The sequence below is a fragment of the Crinia signifera genome, chromosome 1 (genome assembly GCF_055691185.1).
Source record: "Crinia signifera chromosome 1, ASM5569118v1, whole genome shotgun sequence".
Lineage (NCBI taxonomy): Eukaryota > Metazoa > Chordata > Amphibia > Anura > Myobatrachidae > Crinia > Crinia signifera.
In genome coordinates, this window is record NC_139217.1 from 449,399,490 (window position 1) to 449,422,651 (window position 23,162).

At 44.6% G+C, this 23,162-nt stretch overlaps 1 protein-coding gene across 2 annotated transcripts in view; it reads left to right on the plus strand.

Annotated features, from left to right (window-relative positions):
• RICTOR (RPTOR independent companion of MTOR complex 2) overlaps window positions 1–23,162 on the plus strand; it is a 121,650-nt gene extending 98,488 nt beyond the window's left edge. Inside the window, exons 32-38 of one of the 2 annotated variants that reach the window (XM_083154466.1) lie at window positions 1,305–1,482; window positions 3,021–3,105; window positions 4,858–5,079; window positions 13,568–13,726; window positions 17,041–17,164; window positions 20,282–20,420; window positions 21,463–23,162. In XM_083154466.1, the coding sequence (XP_083010592.1) occupies window positions 1,305–1,482; window positions 3,021–3,105; window positions 4,858–5,079; window positions 13,568–13,726; window positions 17,041–17,164; window positions 20,282–20,420; window positions 21,463–21,537 (982 nt within the window). In that variant the 3' untranslated portion in view covers window positions 21,538–23,162. The remainder of the gene's footprint in view (window positions 1–1,304; window positions 1,483–3,020; window positions 3,106–4,857; window positions 5,080–13,567; window positions 13,727–17,040; window positions 17,165–20,281; window positions 20,421–21,462) is intronic. The other variant, XM_083154474.1, reaches the window with a different exon arrangement.

Sequence of the window (23,162 nt, forward strand, 5' to 3'; positions counted from 1 at the left end):
CTATTCTATTCTCAACTCCACGCCGACGTGGATAGTAGGGGAATGAAAAGGTCGGAGGACGCGCACCGCCGCCCCTCGCGGGCTCGCTGCGCTCGCCACGCTTCGGGTTGGCGTCTATCGTGGGGTGACGACGGGGACATCTATAATGTGAAATGGGTCATATTGGCCCATTTCACATTTTTCACATTTTTTTAAAGGTGAGATGGACTTAATCAAGTCCATCTCATCTTGTGCCATTATAATGGCACAAGACCGACGCGATCCACACGATTTCAATGTTAAAAAATATTTTAACATTGAAGCCTATGGGGAAATCGGGGGCATCGCGTCGGTCGCGTCGGGACCAATGTTAATGGTCCCGACCGACGCGATGCCCCCGATTTTGTACCTTTGCCGGCAAAATGGACCTGATTTCAAAGGAAATCGGGTCCATCGTGTGGATCGTGTACCTTAACTTAAAGGTACACGATCCACAAGATTGTGGCCGTGCTAGGAAACAAGTACCCAAATATCTCCCTGGACTCTTTATCCTGTCCACGTAACGTCTGTTTTAGATGGGACTGGTGCAGAGTTCCTTTGCTGCTTTTGTGCAACTTTTGCTCTGGAAACCCGATTGTATCCACCAATATCTCTGTGGTACACTTGAGCACTGTGTGACTTGCTAGCGCCAGGCGTCTTTTTTTATTTTTTTGTGCAACTTTTTCCTTTTGAAATAAGTCTTAATTAAGGATGCACAGGCAGCTTCTGCTGATTAAAGTGATGGGAGGCAGGCCTATATTCTGCATGCTACTGCGACTGTATCTGCATAACAAATGGTACATTCCAGAAAGCACTGTAACGGAGCATTTTGGATGCAGATACAGCCGCACGTGTGATGTACGGTCTGCCGGACACAAGTCATTTTCTATCCATACTTAAGGGGGTATTCAATCTGGGGGTCACAGATTGAATACAGCCGTCCGTTCTCGGTCTGCTCGACCAAGAACGCGCAGACGGGTTTCAATGTCCCGCCTGCAGTGGGATGAGAAGGGGGCGTGGCCGCGAGTTGTGGCCGGGAAGAGGCGAGCTGCAGCTGGCAGCTCGTCACTTCCCGGCCGTTCTCGGCAGAACGAGCCCGACTGCTTGTGAAGTCGGGCTCGTTCTGCCGAGCTCCCTGTTCAATGCTTTAGGGGAAGACCGCATTGAATATGGCCCCGCAGCCATCTCCCCTCAGGAGATGGTCGGCGGTGATTGAATACCCCAATAAATGCGTACATAAATGGTGATTGCTTCCTCCTGATCTGTGGCTCTTGTTCTTCTGGCAGGTTCATGAAGGCGTTAAGTTACGCCTCGCTAGATAAGGAAGACTTGCTGAGTCCGATAAACCAAAACACTCTCCAGCGCTCTTCATCTGTCCGATCCATGGTGTCCAACGCAACCTATGGCAGCTCAGATGACTATATCGGCTTAGCTTTGCCAATGGATATCAATGATATGTTTCAGGTAATTTCTGTTGCCTTCAATTCATTTTATATGGCAAAACGATTTTCACACCTGTTGCTATACTAGTACATCTATTAGACTGATTCATTTGAATGGGTGTGGTATAATACTCCGACAGTCGGGATTCCGACAGTCATTACTCAGATGTCGGAATCCCGACTGCACAGCGGGGGGAGCACAATGAAGCCCCTTGCGGACTCGCTGCGCTCGCCACCTATTTTATTCTCCCTCTATGGGGGTCCGATGTCGGAGTACTGACTGTCGGAATCCCGACTGTCGGGGAGCCGTCCGGCACCCATTTGAATCTACAGATGTAGTTGCTCTCATCGTTTCCGCCAGCGTGCCTTGGCGAGGGGTTTGGCGTACCACTTTCATTGTGGGTGCACGCCATACAATATACATGCAATACATATCACCACTGCTGGGTGGCTAATGCTCCACCAATCTAGTGGCAGATTGATATACAGATGGAACCACGCCGTTCGCCAAGAATGGGACGGGCTTACATATAAGCCATGCTTTACGTATGTTTCTATGGAAGGGTAGACGTTTTGCTACAAGAGGATATGATTCCCAAGTATCTGAGACCCCTAAAAGGCTAACTGGAAGCATCAGAATCCATGGTAGGAATGAATCAACAGGTCTATTCTAGTATATAGGGAAAATGTGTTCACTTTGCACTCTATCCTCTGGTACCATGTGTCCTAGAGACTGGTGCCATCTGAAAGAGGAGACTCTTGGCTTTCTGAGCAGACAAGCTATTAGTTTATGTGACATCAGGAAGGGAATCGTCAAGCAACCATAGGTAGGGTCCCCTCCAATTGTCTGCCGAGCTTGCAGGGGTTTCTAGCTTCCTCTGCAGCCAGGGAGCCATCGTTGGAATGCAGGGAGGTGACGGTCATGCATCCTGCTCTCTAGTGGGTCAGCTCCTGCCAGGTGCTCAGCTCCCTGTTTCACAGCAGGTGCGCCCAACCCTGGGCAGCGGCGCTCACGTCTGGCCTGCTCGTACTGTATGACATTCCTACTGTGGCATATAACTGTTTAACCAGTGTAGCTAAAATAGATGCACAGACAGCAGAGTCCTTACACATGTGGAACCTACAGTATGGATCTGCGGTTGTCTATGTTGCTATCCCACCACAGCGAACCATCTTGGAGCGCTGTTTGGTGAGAATGGGACGCACAAGCGTCTCGCATGCTTGCTTGCCCCATTCTCAGCAAAAGTACTGTATGCTCACTCACTTAACCCCATAGCCTACTATAAATAGCATAATGAGACGCGCGTCTACGCAATAGTATTTTCCGAAAAATAGTATCTAACATACTGACCAGTACAGTAGTACTTGTTCTATAGTGCATTTTAGACAAGAGCAGCTCTATCTGTATATTACTTGACTAGCTATGTCCTTAAAGCTGCACTTCTCCCTGTCACTGCGGATCAGGGAATGCTCCGGCTTGTGCCATGTGCTCTACCAGCACTGCAACAGTGTACGTGACCTTCAACGCCGGAGACCTGACTGATTATAATGATTTTGCAGGTGAAGGAAACTCCTTATTTTCAGAAGACGATGATGCCTTTAAGTGAAGAGTATGCTCCTAAATTGTTTGCACCCGAAGTAGGAGGTACAGTGATAATTATGTTTCTTAAAAAAAAAAAAAATGTAAGTGGTCTTTGCTGGTTACAGGACTATTCATTCTCTGATCTAGTACTGTATAAAACACTCGGTGATAAGCTTCATACTGTACATGGAGAATAATACTGTACATGTAGGATAATACTGTACATGGAGGATAAACATGTACAATATCAAAGCATAGAAACATAGAATTTGACGGCAGATAAGAACCACTTGGCCCATCCCAACCATGTTTAAATTGTACTACTGTGTTTGCCTCTACCACCTCTGATGGGAGGCGCGTCCACTTATCTACTACTCTTTCTGTGAAGTAATTCTTCCTAAAATTTCCCTTGAATCTTCCTCCCTCTAGTTTCAGTGCATGTCCTCGTGTTCTGTTGCTCCTCTTCCTGTGAAGAATGTCTCCCACCTGTACCTTGTTAAAGCCCTTGATATATTTGAGAGTTTCTAGCATGTCCCCCCTTTCCCTTCTCTGCTCCAAACTCTACATATTAAGATCTTTTAGTCTTTCCTGGTACGTTTTGTGATGTAGGCCATGAACCATTTTATTTGCCCTTCTTTGTACAGTCTCTAATGTATTTATATCCTTCTGGAGATATGGCCTCCAGAACTGAACACAATACTCTAGATGAGGTTGTACCAATGACCTATACTATGGGTCCTCAAACTGCGGCCCTCCAGATGTTGTGAAACTACAACTCCCAGCATGCCTTGCCACAGTTTTAACACTCCCTTATAGCAAAACTGTGGCAAGGCATGCTGGGATTTGTAGTTTCACAACATCTGGAGGGCCGCAGTTTGAGGACCCATGACCTATACAGTGGCATTATTACTTCTTTCTTTCTACTGCGGATACCTCTCCTTATGCAACCAAGCATCTGACTTGCCTTCTTCATTACTTTGTTACATTGCCTACCTGCCTTTAAGTCCCCTGAAATAGTGACACCTAGATCCCTCTCTTCCTCAGTAGTTTCCATTATAGTGCCATTTATACTATAAAGCAAAGAGAGACTACACTATGACAGCTTACGATACAGTGCCATCTACTGGCCGTCCAGTGTAGTTTCTAAAGTAATACTTTAACTGTGGCTGTTATACTCTAAAAGGGAAAGCAGTTTGTGCTATTTGATTAAAAACCTGATACATACTGTGGGGGCAGAGACAGATTTATTTTATTTATTTATTTAACATTTATTTATATAGCGCACACATATTCCGCAGCGCTGTACAGAGATTATTTGAACATACACATCAGTCCCTGCCTCAGTGGAGCTTACAGTCTATATTCCCTACCACATGTACACGCACACATACACATTCTAGGGTTAATTTTTTGGGGAGCCAATTAACCTACCAGTATATTTTTGGATTGTGGTAGGAAACCCACTCAAGCACGGGGAGAATATACAAACTCCATACAGTTAGGGCCATGGTAGGAATTGAACCCATGACCTCAGTGCTGTGAGGCGGTAATGCTAACCATTACACCGTCCGTGCTGCCCCAGATGACCACATGTGCCCAGCCTCCTTGTGTACCAGTTATATACACTTTACTAGAGAATGAGTTCATAATGATTTAAATCAATTTTTACTAGATTACTTTTCCTAAGAACCATTAATGTATACTGTACATAATGCACAAACCCGGAACCATGCACAGCCCCACAATGCCATAGTAACCGTGTGCGCTTCTGTATATGGTAGCTGGTGTTTTTATTATTTATCACATTTCTTCCAGGTATTACAGGATCTGGCGTTAAAAGCCCGTACCAGGCATTACGGCAGCAATTCAGTATTACTGAAATCATGAACTCCAGTCGCTCGGATGCCTCCCAATTCCTGGAAAACATGGAAGACACAGGCCTGCAGGAGCACACCAATGAGAACTGTCTTTACTGCGTGGGGAGCCAAATAACGGGTTACAACCACAGTAACCTGTTAAACGACTATAGTCGTTTAGGTATGTTTTTCATTAAACATTCTTATTTTGGTGACATTGGTTTAAATGTACAGGCCACCAAGGAGGTGTATGGTAATTCTCCAGACTTAAAGATTCTACTTTGCATTTTGCTGTACTAGTTGGAGGCGTATGTCACGGTTACTATTCAACACCAGAAAACACGGACTTGTTTATACGTCAGAGTGATCATTTCACACCTATATTACACATGGATTCAGTATGAAATCCCGGCAGTCGGGATCCCGGCGTTCAAAATCCCGACAAGGGGGGGGACGTGGATCACCCCCCCTTGCGGGCCCGGTTACGTTATTCAGCAAGTGCTCACCCTCTGTATCTGAAGTCAGAAGGGAGATTCCTGAGTCTTCTAATGTGGTCCACTTATGTGTGCATATTAATAAAGTAGGACAGCTTACAGGCGCAGTCCTACCAATTTACACTCCACTCAATATGTTATATGGTACGGTAGAGTGGAAATATTTAGCAGTGACTGGTAAATTTCGCTCTGACATCCCAGTGCCCACCCCACAAGAAGTGCAGCCCATAGGCCTTATGGAAGATTCTCCACTGCCCACTACTTGTGGTCACTGTTTCCATCAATTTTAACCCCTTCCTGACAGAGCCAGTTTTTGCGTTCCTGACAGAGCCCTTTTTTTCAAATCTGACATGTATCACTTAAGTGGGGATAACTTTTTTTTGCTTTTACTTATCCCAGTGATTTTGAGATTGTTTTTTCGTGACACATTGTACTTCAAATTAGTGGTAAATTTGGGTCGATACAGTCTGTGTTTTTTTGTGAAAAATACCAAAATGTCGTGAAAAAATGGAAAATTTTGCAATTTGCAAAATGTTAAATTTTCTGCTTGTGAGACAAATAATCATACCACTCAAAATAGTTAATAACTAACATAGACCATATGTCTACTTTATGTTTCCATCATTATTTCAACTTCCTTTTAATTTTTTTGGACACTAGGAGGCTTACAATATGAATAGCAAATTCTCAAATTTTCAAGAAAATTTCAAACACTGATTTTTTTAGGGACCAGTTCAGTTCTGATGTGACTTTGAGGGACTTGTATGTGAGACACCCCCATAAATGATACCATTTCAAAAACTGCACCCCTCACAGTATTCAAAACAGCATTTTGGAAGTTTGTTAACCCTTTAGGTGTTTCACAGGAATTAAAACAAAGTGTAGGTGAAATTTCAAAATTTCATTTTTTTTGCAGATTTGCAATTTTAATACATTTTTCTAAGGAACACAGTACATTTTACTAGAGAAATGTGACTAAAAATTGATTCCCCCAATTCTTTTGTTTTCATAAATATCCTATATGTGGCCCTAGTGTGCACGTTGACCAAACCACAGGCTTCATAATAGAAGGAGCACCTACTTGATTTTGGAGCCTCCTTTTTATGAGATTATTTTTTAGGCACCATGTAGGTTTCTAGGCACCATAAGATGCTAAAAGTTAGGAACCCCCCCACAAGTGACCCCATTTTGCAAACTACACCCCTCAGGGAATTCATCTAGGGGTATAGTGTACATTTCAAACCCCCAGGGGTTTCACCAATTTTGATACAAGTGGGCAGTGAAAATGAAAAATTACATTTTTTTACACAAAAATGCAGTTCTGGCTCAAAATTTTTCATTTTCAGAAGGAATGAAGGAGACAAAGCACCCCAAAATCTGTGCCCCAATTTCTCCCGAGTACGGCAATGCCTCATGTGTGACCAAAAAGTGGCAGGACTCAGAAGGGAAGGAGTGATATTTGGATTTTGCAGCACAAATTCTGGTGGAATGATGGTGGGTGCTATGTCGCATTAGCAAGACCCCCAAAGCACCAATACAGTGGAACCCCCCCACAAGTGACCCCATTTTGCAAACTACACCCCTCAGGGAATTCATCTAGGGGTATAGTGTACATTTCAAACCCCCAGGGGTTTCACCAATTTTGATACAAGTGGGCAGTGAAAATGAAAAATTACATTTTTTTACACAAAAATGCAGTTCTGGCTCAAAATTTTTCATTTTCAGAAGGTATGAAGGAGAAAAAGCACCCCAAAATCTGTGCCCCAATTTCTCCCGAGTACGGCAATGCCTCACATGTGACCAAAAAATACCAGTTGGGTGCATGGCAGGACTCAGAAGGGAAGGAGTGATTTTTGGATTTTGCGGCTCAGATTCTGGTGGAATGAATGGTGGGTGCTATGTGGCATTAGCAAGACCCCCGAAGCACGGTGAAATTATGAACCTAATAATCCATAGATGTGTGGTATATTTTAAAACACTCCTTTATACATAGGCCGGGTTTGTCGGGGCAAGTGTCACACTGGAAAATAGTTTGCTTTCTTATTCCCTTTTTATAGCAAACTTTGCACCTTTTTTGTGTCCTGCCCTTTTTTCCAGTGGAGGGGATTTCATCAGGAAAATGCTGCCCTGGTACAATACGGGGGCCAGTACTAGAAGTACTGGGGCCCTCTGCCTGCTGGTTCCCAAATATTAGGCCCTTTATGACTTCCTCTTGAAAGTGCATAAATGTCCCCCTCTGGCCGGTAGAACGGAATAGCACGTAAGCGTTATACAGTGCCATCTGGATGATATACACGGCCAGCTTCTTGTACCAGATTTTTGTTTTCCGCAGGGCACTGTACGGCTTCAGTACCTGATCTGAAAGATCCACTCCGCCCATGTACCTATTGTAATCCAGGATACAATTAGGTTTTGAGGTGTGGGTACTGGTACCTCGTACAGGGACGGAGGTGGTACTGTCTCCGTGAATTGTTGTCAGTATAAGGACATCCCTCTTGTCCTTATATTTGACCAACAACATATTTTCGGTGCATATTCCCCTGCTTTCACCCCTTCTCATTACTTGGGCAATGTGCGTTTTTGGGAGGCCTCTTTGGTTCTTGCGCACAGTACCGCAAGCTGCTGTACCTCTTGAACCAAGGGCCTTAAACAGGGGGATGCTGGTGTAAAAGTTATCCACATAGAGGTGATAACCTTTATCCAGGAAGGGGTGCACTAAATCCCAGACAATTTTTCCACTAACACCTACGAGGGAGGGGGGGCATTCTGGCGGTTCAATTCTTGAATCCTTCCCTTCATATACCCTAAACCTGTGAGTGTACCCTGAGGTGCTTTCACACAGCTTATACATTTTTATGCCATACCTTGCCCTCTTACTGGGAAGGTACTGGCGGAATTTAACCCTTCCTTTAAAATGTATAAGGGACTCGTCTATGCAAATGAATTTATCTGGGATGTACATGTCTTCAAATTTGGCACTGAAATGATCAATGACCGGCCTGACTTTGAATAGCCGGTCAAAGGTGGGATCATCTCTGGGTGGGCACTGTGCATTATCGTTGTAATGCAAAAATTTAAGGATCGTCTCAAATCGAGCCCGGGGCATGGCCATACGGTAAAATGGGGTGCTGCACAGAACATCTGTACTCCAATATTGCCTAATTTCTGGCTTTTTTACTATGCCCATATGAAACACCAGACCCCAAAACGTCATCATCTCTACTGCATCTACAGGGGTCCACCTAGCAAATGATGACGTGGGGTTTTGAGCAATAAACTGCTGGGCATATAAATTAGTTTGGTCCACCATTAAATTTATAAAATCATCAGAGAAAAATAATTTGAAAAAGTCAATTTCTCTGAGACCTGTGGAATCAAATTGGATTCCTGGCATGGCCAAAAACTCAGGAACCTGGGGCTCAAAATTGTCTGGTGGTGGGGTCCATACGAGATCAATTATTGGGGGGGGGTCTCAGCTGCTCTACGGGGGCGTCTTTGAGGGGGTCCCTCATCACCAGAGGAGGAAGAGGAGCTTAAGGTGAATCCTTCAAATTCCCCGCTTGCATCACTGGCTGTGTCAGAGTCAGAAGCAAGCATGGCATATGCCTCCTCCGCTGAATACATTCTTCTGGATGACTGGGATGACATTTGGGATGACATTTGGGATGCCATTTTTATTTTTGTGTTACTGGTAGTGAAATGTTTCAACACGTGTATAGTGTAGGGGGGGGTACAAACTTTATTTCAACCCGGGGGGTATGTAGTATGTAGTGTGTAGTGTGTATGTAGTGCAGAAAAAAAAAAATACTTTATACAAAAAAAAAAAATTGAAGGGGTTAAAAAAAAAAAAAATTGAAGGGGTTAAAAAAAAAAAATTGAAGGGGTTAAAAAAAAAAAAAAAAAAGGTCCTGCGCCAAAAATTGAGCACAGATGTTGGTCAGTAACGTCCGTCACTGAACAGCGCTCAAAGGCAACAGGAATTTGATCAAAAAAAAAAAAATAGATCAACCCTGTGCCGAAAAAGATGATCAGTGATGTATGTCACTGATCAGCGCACAGCGGCCACAGGACACCCACAAAATCACAGTGTGTGTAAAAAAAAAAATTAAAAAAAGACCCCACAGCACACACAAAAAAAAAAAAGGTGATCAGTGATGCGACACTGATTACCAGTGAGGGGCAGCAGGTGCACAACCTTTGGTGCAACTGACAGTGCAACTGGCAGGTATATATAAAAAAAAAAAACCTCTGCACCCCCAAAAAGTTGCTGATCACCTCAGATATAGTGATCAGCACAAAAGGCGGGGGCAGCAGACACAAAATTTAGCACTCTCTATCACTCTCTGTCACTATCTCTCTCTATCTCTCTATCTCTCACTATCTAACACTCTGACACTGCAGCAGCAGCAGTGACAGGTATATATATATATATATATAAAAAAAAACCTGCGCCCCCAAAAAGTTGCTGATCAGTTAATTTATACTGATCAGCACAAAAGGGGGGGCAGCAGTCAGTTATATAAAAAATATATAGCACAATCTGTCACTATCTCTCTATCTCTCTCTATCTCTCTCTCTCTCTATCTCTCTATCTATAACTATATCACACTGCAGCAGCACAAAATATAGCACTCTCTGTCACTAGGCCTCTCTATCTCTCTCTCTCTCTATATATCTCTCTATCTCTCTCTATCTCTCTCTATCTCTCTCTCTATAACTATATCACACTGCAGCAGCACAAAATATAGCACTCTCTGACACTATCTCTCTCTATCTCTCTCTCTATCTAACTAACGCTATTACACTGCAGCAGCACAAGTTCACAACACAGGAAGTCACAAGTAACAGGATCCAGGAAGCATCCAGCACACTACAAGCAGTGATGAAGCAGGCAAGATATTTGCAAGGATCAGGTAAGTATTTGGCAAGGTTCAGGTCAGTATACTGCGGCAGCTAGGCACGGTGACCGCACTGCACGCAATTCCAGACCGGAATGGCGTCTGCAGTGCAGTCACCGTTAGTTTAAACCCCCCTCCATGGCTGTGATTGGTCCGTCGGTCCGACGGACCAATCACGGCCTTTGGGGGCGGGGTGAGGTGGGGTGACACCAGTGTCACCCTTACACCCCGCGGTGATTGGTGCTGTACTTTACAGCACCAATCACCTCCGATCGCGTGTCACCGGCGAACGTTATTCGCCGGTGACACAGAAAACGCTGTAATTGGCTGTTCACACTGAACAGCCATTCACAGCGATCGCCGACGGGGGGGCGGCATCGCAGCCCCCCCTGGGCATGCACGGACATGTCTGCTGTCAGGGACAGCAGACATGTTGAAACTGTCACCGCGTCTATAGACGCGGTGACAGTTACAAGCCATGAAGTACATTTACGCCATGTGTCGGGAAGTACTTCCCGACCATGACGTAAATGTACGTCAATTGTCGGGAAGGGGTTAATGTATTGGAACCCTCCAAATGACCAGGTACAAAGTGGCAGATGTATATTAAGCCTGGTGTATTTTTTTTACCTCCGAATACGATCCAATGCGCGGTCTCGTGTGCATCCAGTCCGATTCAGACATCGTTATGGCTGCCATAGGATGTGTCGGATCCCCCCCCCTGCTGTGTGCGCCTTGGCGACTATGCACGTCTCCGAGGGCACCTGTAGTGAAGACATGCACATATACAGGCCGTCACCATCAGTCCCCATTGTGGTGAATTCGCATTGGGGCGTATCAATCAGAATGAGGGTGTATATGTGATCCTAGCCGCTGGCAGCTCCCTACCTTGGATATTACATGCGATACATCGACGTAGTGTATGAGGGGATTAAGGAATGAATGCGCCATCGGTTTGTTGTCATTGCTTCATGCATCTATCCCACATCATAGGACTTTTACAGATGCTATTGTGTTAAAATTGAAACAAACGCCGATTATTGAAACCTTACATGGTTTACAATGTGAGGCTGGGTACTACAGCATCCTGGGGTAACCGCTGGTGCTTGGAGTAGTATTTCTGCCCTAAATGGCTAGTTTTTATTACGCAGACAATACAGTACCTGCTGGTGTCATTCGGCTGACATGTAATGAGCTTAACAACTATGGTAACTGTACATTGTTTCTGTGGTTACCTGTGACGATTATCTCCGCCAAACTATTGCCAAACGGCAACAACAGACATGTCTGAGCTTTGCCATTTCCGATTTAAGGCTGAATTCTATTGCAAGAACCAGAACTGGCCCCGGAATGTATGTTGTGGTATCCAGCAGTAATGTCTTTATAATTTTTTACTTTGTGATCATTTATTTTAATGTAGAAGCTGTAGCTCTTATGCTGTAACAGTGACACCATACAGTAATGGGCACACTAACCATTACATAGCTTCACAAAACAGCCGCATCAAGAATTCGTGAATTTAAAAAAAATATATGTTTTTTTTTATTATTTTAGTTTTTTTTTTTGGGGGGGGGGGGGTACAGACGTTTGTGAGTTCGTTGGTGGTAGCCTGCTCTGGCACTTATCTCTTAGGTCAGAGGGTTAAGCCTGAAACAGCACACCATTCAGCAGCGGACATTCAACACTCCCGCTACAAAGAGATGTAGCTAATAAATGAGAAAGGTGTAAATGTCGCATCCAGTCCCCCTTGAGTCTATGAGTCTAGCGGGACCTTCCCGAGCGGCAGGATCGCATTCCATACATCTGCATGTGATGTCCGTTTGCTGCCACCTGGAGGCGGTCCGACCAAAAGATCTTGCGTGCACCATGTATGATCTTTGGCTTCGATCTGATGCCACGCACATGCTCTTTGGGACGATCTCACCCGACTTCTTGTCCCAATCCACCGTAATTGGGTGAAATCATGCCCAAATGACATGGTGAATGAGAGCCTTAACTTTATACCTGAAGCCGGTTGTCTTATTGCACTAACTTGCAGCTGGAGTACCCAGTCCATTCATGCCTGTCCTATATAGCTGAACGGTCATATACAAACTCCCCCTTCCTGTATTTAAAGCTCAAAGCATGATACAGATGTGTCCTCCTACACCAGTGATGGTCAACCTGTGGCACTCCAGCTGAATCTACTCCTCCCAGCATGCACGGCTACCGCTTTTTTGTTAAAGAATGCTATAACTGTGGCAGAGCATGTTACGATGTGTAGTTTCACAACCGCTGGAGTGCCACAGGGTGGCCATCACTGTCCTACACCTTGCCTCATTCGCCATGCAGCAGGAGATGTTGGGGGGTGAATGAGCTTACTTTGCACAACTCTATTAGCATCGGGCTCCTTTCTTTGCTGAAACTGGGTATTCTGTGCATCGCTATGTGAAAAAAGGCACACAAGCAGATTCTGGTGACTAAAATGATATACAGCATGCCTATATTCTGTATGTGACTGCAGCTCTATCTGCATACAAACTGGAATGATTCGTATGCAGATACAGCCGCAGTCGCACAAAGAATATAGGTATGCAGCATATCATTATAATCCACATAAGCTGCCTGTATGCACATTGCTTTGCAAATCCTATACATTTTAATGGAAAATTGTTGCACAAGAAAATCTTTTCTCCACCTAGTCACACAATGCCATGGTATGACGTGAGTAGAAGGGCTGTTTAATGCACAAGGAAGTTCCCGTATATACTAGAGTATAAACCGACTTTTTCAGCACATTATTTTATGCTGAAAAAGCACCCCCTCGGCTTATACCTGGGTGTATACGGTAACTGTAGTTTGCTGTGCTGTGGAGGGGACCGGCACTGTTGCAGGAGACTCGGCGATGCGGGAGGAGGGGTCCCAGCATGGCAGAAGCTTCCTCTCTTCTCCCACATCCGCCCATGTAGCTGCAGCTCCTCTCCTCCTGGCCCACCAGAGTCTCAGCGCTCTCACCCTGCGCATTTCCCACCCTAGGCTTATACTCGAGTTAATAAGTTTTCCCAGATTTGGGTCAACTTATACTAGAGTATATACGGTAGTTGCATGTGGACATATCTGTGCACCTCTCTGTGTATAGGGTGGTTGGGTAGCAACGGGGCGGGCAGTGGTGAGAATCCCTGATCCTAGAGGAACAATGCTTTTTATTTGGTACATAAAGAATTTATTATTTCATTTTGGTGCTTTATTCATTATCCATTTCACTCACCTTTAGCCTTTCCTGCCATTTTATCCCCAGACTTTCCTGACATTCCATATTCTGACTGGTGTGCACATAGCATCCCTAATCATTTAGAGGTGGTGTCCCATTCTTCAAAGTATTCTGGAATTTCAGGGTGTAGCGATGGTGGTTCCCAGGGCTCTGCAAGCAGTACCAAGAGTACGGAGCTAGTCCTCGGTAAGTAGTCACCAGACCTATTAAAGTTATCCTCCTTTTAATCCAGCATGGCTTTGTATTCAGCGGCACGCACAGATCAGCAATTTCCAGTATTGACAAGGTTCTCCTGCAAGTGAAACATCGCTTCCACTCATCGGCAATAAATAACCCCTCAGGAAATAAGATTTATCTTCTATCAGTTCCTTTGTATGACCCAGTTGACAATTTTTGTCCTAACCAGCAAGGGGTAGAAAACATCCAAGAACTTACTCCTGTGGATTCAGTTAATAAGGGTGTTGGGTTTGAGTCACAAGATCAGCTGAGGCCTCTGGGGTAGAAGCCCACACACCAGTTCTACCAGCTCTGGTTTGTGCACAACCCGCAGGTTATATCTCTTATATTCCGCTGGCTGCCATGCTCTGGGCTATTGGTAGTTGTTGTGTATCACTGGACAGTCTCTTGGTCATCAGTTCTTATGACCGCTAAGATGCCCCGAGACACATGATGACCTCATTTAACCCCTTCAGGTGTAGACAGCGGAGTCTCTCTCCATGAGAGTCCCCTCTGCAGAAGGAGTTTCACTCCCATGACCTCCTCTAGCCACTAGTTTTACTCATCAGCCACCTATGGGAGACTGGAATCCTTAAGGGCTCATTCCCACCTGTCCGCTGTTGGTGCACTTTTGAGTTTCTAGCTAAATCCTAGAGTGAGAAAGAGAGCTATAGCGAACAACCCCTCACCTTTATGAGGTCACGTACCACCAGTGACCAATAGAGGCCACTCGAAGCCCCCTAGTGAAAGCAATTTTTGCAGATGCACTGATCTGTTTCAGACATGCAGGATATGGAGAGAGGGAGCTGTGAAGACAGAGATTGGAGGTAGGAGCAGATAGGGGCTGTGGGTGGGGTGGAGAGTTTGTGGCAATAAAAACTGTCACAGCTCAAAGAGAAAGTACATGGCAGAAGCCGTCGTTTTGACAGGCTTTTAACTAGTCATTTATATTGTATGAGCTGGTTCCCACAGCTGTATATTACAATAGTTTTCCTGCGGCATAGCTACTTCTCATGCGCTAGCATTACACTATTGGTTTAGGTAGAGTGCATGGAATAGTAATGAAAGCAAACATCACTAGAATGTGATGTAAACATCCGTTTTCATTCCCATAGACCATGTTCTAGCGCATACATGTGAATGTGCTGTGAGTACTAATTATTTCTTATATAGCGCACACATATTACGCAAGGCGCTTTACAGAGAATATTTGAACATTCACATCGGTCCCTGCTCCAGTGGAGCTAAAGTACGTTTTATGTTTTTACAGTTCCCGGGGGTATAGTGTACGTATGTGACCCCCCCCCCTCCAGTTACGGGTGGGAAATTCAAAATACCCCGCAGCCCAGGCACTTTCATCAGCTGCAGGTTTTTGGTATTTCTTTAGAAATCACCACATCTTTTTTTCACGCAAGAGTCTGATTTTTGCTAAAATAGTTGATTTTAGGAACAATCAGTGGGACTTGCTTGGACCCCGATGGCAACCATCTCCTTTGTATACAAAGTTATGGTATTTTGAATGTATGATGTTACCTGATATCTTAATATTTGCCATTTGTCTTATTTTTGATTGTAGCGTATACATGTAAGTAACATACATATTACATATGGTTGCCTTATCCTTCTTTCTATTTAGGTCCATATACTGCGTGCATTAATGTATAGCACATTGTAATGTGGCAGTATGCTGCTGGTTATATTATTATCATTATCATCATCATCATCAGTTATGGTTATTGCTCAGATTTATTCTGCAGCAGTTTACACACGTGTGTGTTCAGTGTGATCTCGCGTTCATTAACCTTGCATTTACTCCAGCTAAATAGGTTTTATTCAGTGGAAAAGTGAGACATTGCCGGGTTTCCCTTCGCTATAAGCCACAGCTATTTTCCTCAGCTGGTTTCTTTGTGCGGCTTCTGAAGTAGTCCGCAAAGAAGCTTTGTGCAGGTTTAACATCCAAGTGACGCACAGATGGTGTTACCCTGTGATCACACTGCGCCCAGTTACCTGATGGCAGTGCCTCCTGGGAGGTCACATGGTGTATTTGCTGTGTGCCACCTGTCAGTCATGGTTTACTCAGTACGGATGCTGCCCCTAGGTCCTGTCTCATACGTTATATTTAGCATGTTATTAGTAGCTTACTCTGTGGTCATTATTAGGTCGGCAGTTATAAGGTTGACACAAGCAAAAGAGCAGTCTTTACCATCGTAGTGCACGTAGAGGGAGAATACCTGAGGCACCGCGCCCGAAGCATGGTTAGGGGACGCGGTACACTTATACGGTGCCCCTGTCAACATAGACTAAAAAAAAAAGAGAGAACTCGTGTCGACCATTTCCCATGTGGACTGTTTCCTTGTGTCGACATTTTGAACATGACGACCTAATGCATGTCGAGTTTTTTGTTTTTATGCGCATCCTAATGACTAGCGGTCTATGTAATGACTGTCCACCAGTGTCGGCCTAATGACCCATACCCGGTTTCTCTCCCATCTATAACCGGACAGTATTATAAAGTACCAGAAGATACGGTATACTAGCATCTATAGTGATCATTCTGGCTCCCTGCATCTTTAGAAACCTGCGCAGTTCCACTTCCCTGCCTGGGGTGTCGCTCTCTGCTGTGGTACTTATAGAACAGTGAGCCTGTATTTCAGCCTAGCTATGCAGACCGTACCTGCTCTAGAAGCACCACAGCAGAGAGCGACACCCCAGGCAGGGAAGAGGTTTCAAAAGATGCAGGGTGCTCGAATGAACACTACGGGTTATATTTACTAACATGCGAGTTCTACTGAAGATGAGATGTTGCTATGGGCAATCAATCCGATTCTTTCTGTTATCTTCTAGAAGGTGTTAAATACATAAGTAGATTCTGATTGGTTGCTCAGAACAACACATCTTTAATAGAACTCCTACCTTAGTACATAAGCATCTACATCTACATCTACATCTACATCTACATCTACATCTACATCTACATCTACATCTACATCTACATCTACATCTACATCTACATCTACATCTACATCTACATCTATGTGTATGTCTGATGTGCTCTGCAGTACTGAGCTGTCCCCAGTCAGAAAATCTACAGTGTCCATAAAATATCAATGTCATCCGGGGAAACGGTGGGTCACACAATAAATGGAACTCACCCAGTAATGTTTATATGGGACCATACTGAAAATGATTTTGGAATGTTTCTTGATAAAGGGATACATGCTGTGTCAATAAATAAGTGAAATAACGTTTGAATATTTTTTTTTTTTAATATATATAATTTTTAGGGGGAAAGTCTATTCCAGAAGATACCCCCGTGTGCCGGATATTGCTTCGGAAGGAGGTCTTACGGCTTGTTATTAACCTAAGTAGCTCTGTAGGAACAAAGAGTCATGAAACCGGGCTTCTCACGTAAGACATTCTGTGTCCTATATATATATTGTCTTTTTACAAGTTTCTCAATGTGGTTGGTGTAGGGCTATAAATGGTATTTTGGTGTTCACTGGAATGTCTCACTGGAATGGGGTATTTATGTAAATGTACATATTGTACTGTCTGTAGTAGCCTTTACTTATGTATCCTTTTGTCCGTTTTATCCCTGGCACTACAGAATCCTTGTGGCGCCTTCCTAATGACATTTTTAAATTTGTATCTGTTGACATGTGAACACACAGAATGCATGTGTGGTACTAAAAGTCCCAGCGTGAATATAGACAACTGCTTTATTTGTTTTCTCCATGATCGTATTGCTGGGCTCACACCCGGGGCTTAAAGTGGTCCTGGAGAGGTGTTGGAACTCCTTTCCCCTAACACCGAACCGCCACCACCTCATTAGGTGCCAGGGAATTTGTGCCCTACCTTCCATAAAGAGATAATGGTCCCACAAGGAAGGGGTGTGGTCACACAATAGTAACGCCAATAAAAATTTCAACACACAGCAGCATAACTATATACACATTACACCGCATGTAGTGCCCCTGATTCATATTAATTCAAACAGTAGTGCCCCTTATACACATAATGTCCACAGTTGTGCTGCTTATACACATCTGTCTCTGTCACGCCAGCTGCTCACTGTCCATGTCCCTCAGCAGCTCCATGCCCTGTGTCCCTCCAGCAGCTTCCCCACCTCTGTGTTCCTCCAGCCCCCCCTCACCCTGTCTTCAGCGAACACAGAGCCTGCTCCTCTTAGTGGCTCTTCTTCACTTCAGCGGCGGTGATGGCATGACATCACATACGCCGTGCCAGAAGAAGATGCCGCTTTTCTGTTGGAATTACTGTTCAGGGCTGTGGTAGAGGTGGAACTCTGTTCCCCCTACCATTAGAGGTGGTGGAACTCCGATCCACCCCGTTCCCCCTCACTTTAACCCCTGCTCACACCCATATGTATCTCGTTATACTGAAGTCCCACAGTGAGTTTCTGGTGCAGATAATAATTTAACAGACTGTCCAAAATGTCATGTCCAAACTATGGCCCTCCAGCTGTTGTGAAACTACACATCCCATCATGCCTTGCCATAGTTTTATCATTCCATAATAGCAAAACTGTGGCAAGGCATGATGGGACTTGTAGTTTCACACCAGCTGGGGAGCCATAGTTTGGACATGCCTGGACTAGACTAATGAATTGCACAGTGGTTATTGTAAAATAAATCCCATTGAAGTGCCAAATATCAGCGTGGACAGAGAACCTCCTAGGAGATGTGTTGACCCTTGCCTTCTGGCAAGCTCCCTGATATATGTAGGTGCAGAATCTTGGGTGTGAATGGACTTCCCATTACGTTGCCACACCTTTCCTCAGAACTCTTCCCAATGCCCCCTGAACCAATTCTGAACAACTTGGGGCTGTTGACAATGTGCATTATCCTGCTGGAATATTCCAGCATTGTGAGGGTGCATGAAGTGCCATAAATGGTCATCAAGCAATGCAATGTGTCCATTACGGGTCAATGACATGTTGAGGCGAACCACCACACCCAACTCATGCCATGGGAACATTGTGAGCCTCCAGGAGAGGTCCTGAGTCTGGAGGCATAGTGTTAACATGTGCACTATGGCGAGCCTTCTGCTCCATTATCCCATGAAAGCTACAGAACGCTGCTCGGACCTTCTGGGTATGGACCTGGTACCTCCTGCATTAAATGTGGATGGGATGGGAGCCAGTGTCACATGTCTGTTACCATGGACCACACTGACAAGAGTCGGTCATGGACATTAAGCACCCTTGGACAGGACCCTGTGCCGTCCTTGATGGGTGGTAATATCTTCCATGAGGTATTTCTGGTACGCACTTGGCACCGTCCATTTAAGAATGTCCACACAACTTCAGAAATGGATTGTCCTATCCGCGGGAAGTCACTACCATGCGCTACTCTTACCATTAGCAGCCTAGCCGGTGTTCAATCTGCTGAGATGCCAGATTACAACTGATGCAGGTCTGGGCATTTGCATCACAGCACAGTGGCGCCACCTACCATTCCCTTTACTTACTGCTCTCCCATGTCTTTTGGCACTTCAGTCTATAAAATAATGGTTGCCTTGGTTAAAGAAATATAATACCCCTTTCATACTGCAAATGCCGGGGTCACACCTGGGATTTAGGACACAGGTCCATTCCAGGAGCGACCCGGTCTGCCAGCTCTGACGCTGACCCGGCTTATTGCCGGGTTGATGACGTCACAAGGGGAGATGGGGGGGACTAGGCAGCGCTTGGAGCTTGACAGTGCTGCCTCCTCCATACTTTGAATGAAGTTGCTCGACCTGGTTACCCGTTCACACCGCACCATATCCCGGAGCAACCCCCGGTAGCTAGCAAGGTTGAAATGCCAGGGCATTGCTCCTGGGATTTTGACCCATTCACACCCACATTACACCCAGGTTGTCCCAGGGCCAACCCGGGAAAAAGGCTGATGTGAATAGGGGCATATATTTAAGTGTACCAACCCCTTTAAACTTGCTGTAGTGACATGAATGATGCTGCCAGCTTGCCTAGAATTTGGGCTGTCACTAATATAAGCGGTGATCTGTTATCCTGACCAGTGGAAACACTTATGATGCTGCTGTATGGGGTACATACATATTAATGTAAATCCTAGTGGGCATGAGCTCAATCATAATGGGTGAAAGCTATAGTGTGCCAGCTATAGCTCGCTGATATTTTGGGATTTCTGTGCTACAGTATGGGTGATAAGTGGTCCATGCAGAGCCCTGCAGCAGTGAGTGTTCCTGTGGGTGGAAGGACTGGAAAGCCTCTATATATAGCCACATGAAGGTGTCAGTCAGACACACAGGCCTCCGGCCATGCCAGTTTGCAGCAGTGAGTGTTCCTGTGGGTGGAAGGACTGGACAGCCTCTATATATAGCCACATGAAGGTGTCAGTCAGACACACAGGCCTCCGGCCATGCCAGTTTGCAGCAGAGGGAAGGAACACTTTGCTGACATCCTGTCACACACCATTATCTGCAGCGCAGCCTGTGTGCTGAGACTGCCGGACCGACCGACTGACGGTTTTATCTCCTGTGTTCTAGGATTAAGGAGAAGTTCCCACAAGCGTTTGATGACATCTGCCTCTACTCCGAGGTGTCCTATTTATTAGCGAATTGCACGTTTCGGCTGCCGTCTCGGAGGTTTATCCAGGAGCTGTTTCAAGATGTCCAGTTTCAGATTGTAAGTGTCGAACGAATTACCGCATCAATGACTCCCCAATACAGAGTAAATAAATGAGAATGAGCCATTGTAATGTTTTGACCGATTGATTGCGTTTATAATGTGCCTTTCTGACGCATGGAAATCCTGTTTTCTTATGCATGGCTCAGCGCTACTTGTTACCCCTGTCAGCAACCTCATTAATCTGCCACTCTAGATCCACCTAGTGTGGCAGGTCCAGGCCAGAGAACTCAGGGGTAAATGTATGAAGAACATTATGTGCAAGGTGGTAGTGGTCCAGCCAATCAGCTCCTAGTTGTCAATTTACATATTGGAGCTGATTGGCTGTTGCATTATCACCTTGCACATAACAGTCTTTATGGGGATAGATACCACTTCTCCAAGCGTCATACATGATGTACACATCAGGAATGCTCAGGGGGCATACAATGGGGAAAATGTATCAAACTTTCAATAAAGGACACGTGAAGTATTCGTCCATAGCAACGAATCCGCTCCTAGCTATATCATTCTATAGAATGTGTTTGATAAACTGTATCTAGAATGTGATTGGCTACTGTGGGACACCTTTTGTTATTATCTTTAGAATATTTGATACATCTTCCCGTATGTCAGTAGTGTATAGTGTTTGACCTAGACTCAGAGAATGATTGACAGCCCTGATGTAAGCCCGGTGGCTGCAGAACATCTCCTAGAGTTCTGCAGGCGTTTCACATACTTTCAACACTCCGACCACCTGACTTATCGTCCGTGCCCACTAGAACATTTCCTTATGTTCATAAAGTTGTCCCTGGTCATTTGCCCAGATTGTGACCTCATTGACGCCGAACTCTTGTCATGCGCTCATACCCCCCTCTGTAAGCAGAGTAGGGTGCTGTAAGCAGCCCACCAACCAGTCCAGCATAGCAAATCTGTTTTAAGCCAATGTCTGTTCCAATTTGTTCTACGCTCATGTGTGCGGGGGTTCTGATTGGATGGCTGAGAATGTATTCATTTGACTACCTTTATATCGTGCCAATGTTTTTCTATCTCTACGTGGCAGATGCATGAAGAAGCGGAGTGTCTCCTAGCAGTCCCACCAAAGCAACCAGTACTTGCGGCCGATGCAGAGTCCTGACCTTAGACTCCTATCATGGACTGGAACCTACGGACCTTGCCTGGCTGCGACCGGCCCACAATGGCAGGAGCATCTTCCCTCCATCTGTGCAGAGCACTGCATGCACTGGGAATAAACAATACTAGTTTTCCTCTTACCCGGAACAGCGTTGGTTCATATTACCCTCCAAACATGGGAGTCTTCTTTCTCTTGACGCAAACGAATAGGTATTCCCACCAGGACACAGAAGTTTGTATGCAAGAGCCAAGCACTGAAACGCCTACACAGATCACGTGTAAATAGACATTTGGGGGGACACCCATCCTTTCCTCTCCATCTGCAGTATAATACCTTGTACATGGACTTTCTGTTACAATTCGGTATTTTCCTGCATGGCCCTTCCAATAACGACCTGCCCAAGGGTCTAGGGACAACCCTCAGGGAGCAAGACCCCTGTGATGCTTTTTGCGAAAACACTACTTGGATGGGGGGAGGGGGGGGTTGGGAAGCGTATGTGGTCTCTTTTTATAAATAGAGAGATGACGGTAACCCTCGGTAATTTCCTATTTATTACCGTGTCCTCAATAGTATGTTTAATCCTCCTATTGCCACTGCATATTTCTCTAGGCATAGCTATTATAGAAATACTTTTTTCGTTCCCGGATAAGTTATGCATCGTGTACTATTGATATCGATGACGATCTCTTCTTCTCCATCTTGCGTGGCTAGCAAGCGACCTTGCGCCTATTCTTCGCCCGTCACCGTTGTCCGCAAACCTCTAATCTATTGTAACCTATAGGATAAATTCTGCTTCCATGATACATTTCAATGCTACATTGTAGGTCTCATGGGAAACTAGCAAGAAATTGTTCATTTTGCACATTCCGTGAGAAGACAAAAGACAATCTCTTATCAGCTTAGCAAGTTCTTTTTTTTTATTTTTATTTTTATTTATCATGTCACGATATGACCTTATAAGACTGCTAGAAGGATACTAGATAGGCCGGAGAGAATTCTAGCACAACATTGTCTGTCGTTTTGTGTTTGTTTTTCCTCTCCCTCTATTTAACGCCAGTGTTCTTATGAAATAGATTTGCACAAGACAAATTTATACGATGTAGGTGATCGGAGGAGACTGACGGCTTTGATAAATGCACCTTTTTTTTTCGTTTGTTTTTTTGTCTTTATTTTCTTTTGTTAGCGTTTTTTTTTTGTTTTTTTTTGTTCTTGTTTATACATATCTATCTGAAATTGGACGGTAAATGTTCTGAATTTAAACTTTTTGTTGCCAGACTTAATCGACCATTTGCAGAGCAAAGTGTTGAACGTTGTCTGGCAGCTAAAGGGTGAAGATATGCAAATATGTATATAAGTGGCATGGACAACTTCACTACATTGCGCGTATGTAACTCACATTTTATCATGTTGAATGGCTTGAGTGTATGTATATATCATCCAGCTGGACTGTTAGAATCTGTGCAAATGATGAAATAAAGTGTGAACTGAACAGTGTAAATCTTCATCACAAAATATGTCCTATTTGCTGACCGGAAATCAGAGGTTGGCAAACACAGTGATATTGAAACTTTGTTTCCATATGTGAAACAATGTATAAAATGCAATTAAATTGTATAATTTAAAATGAA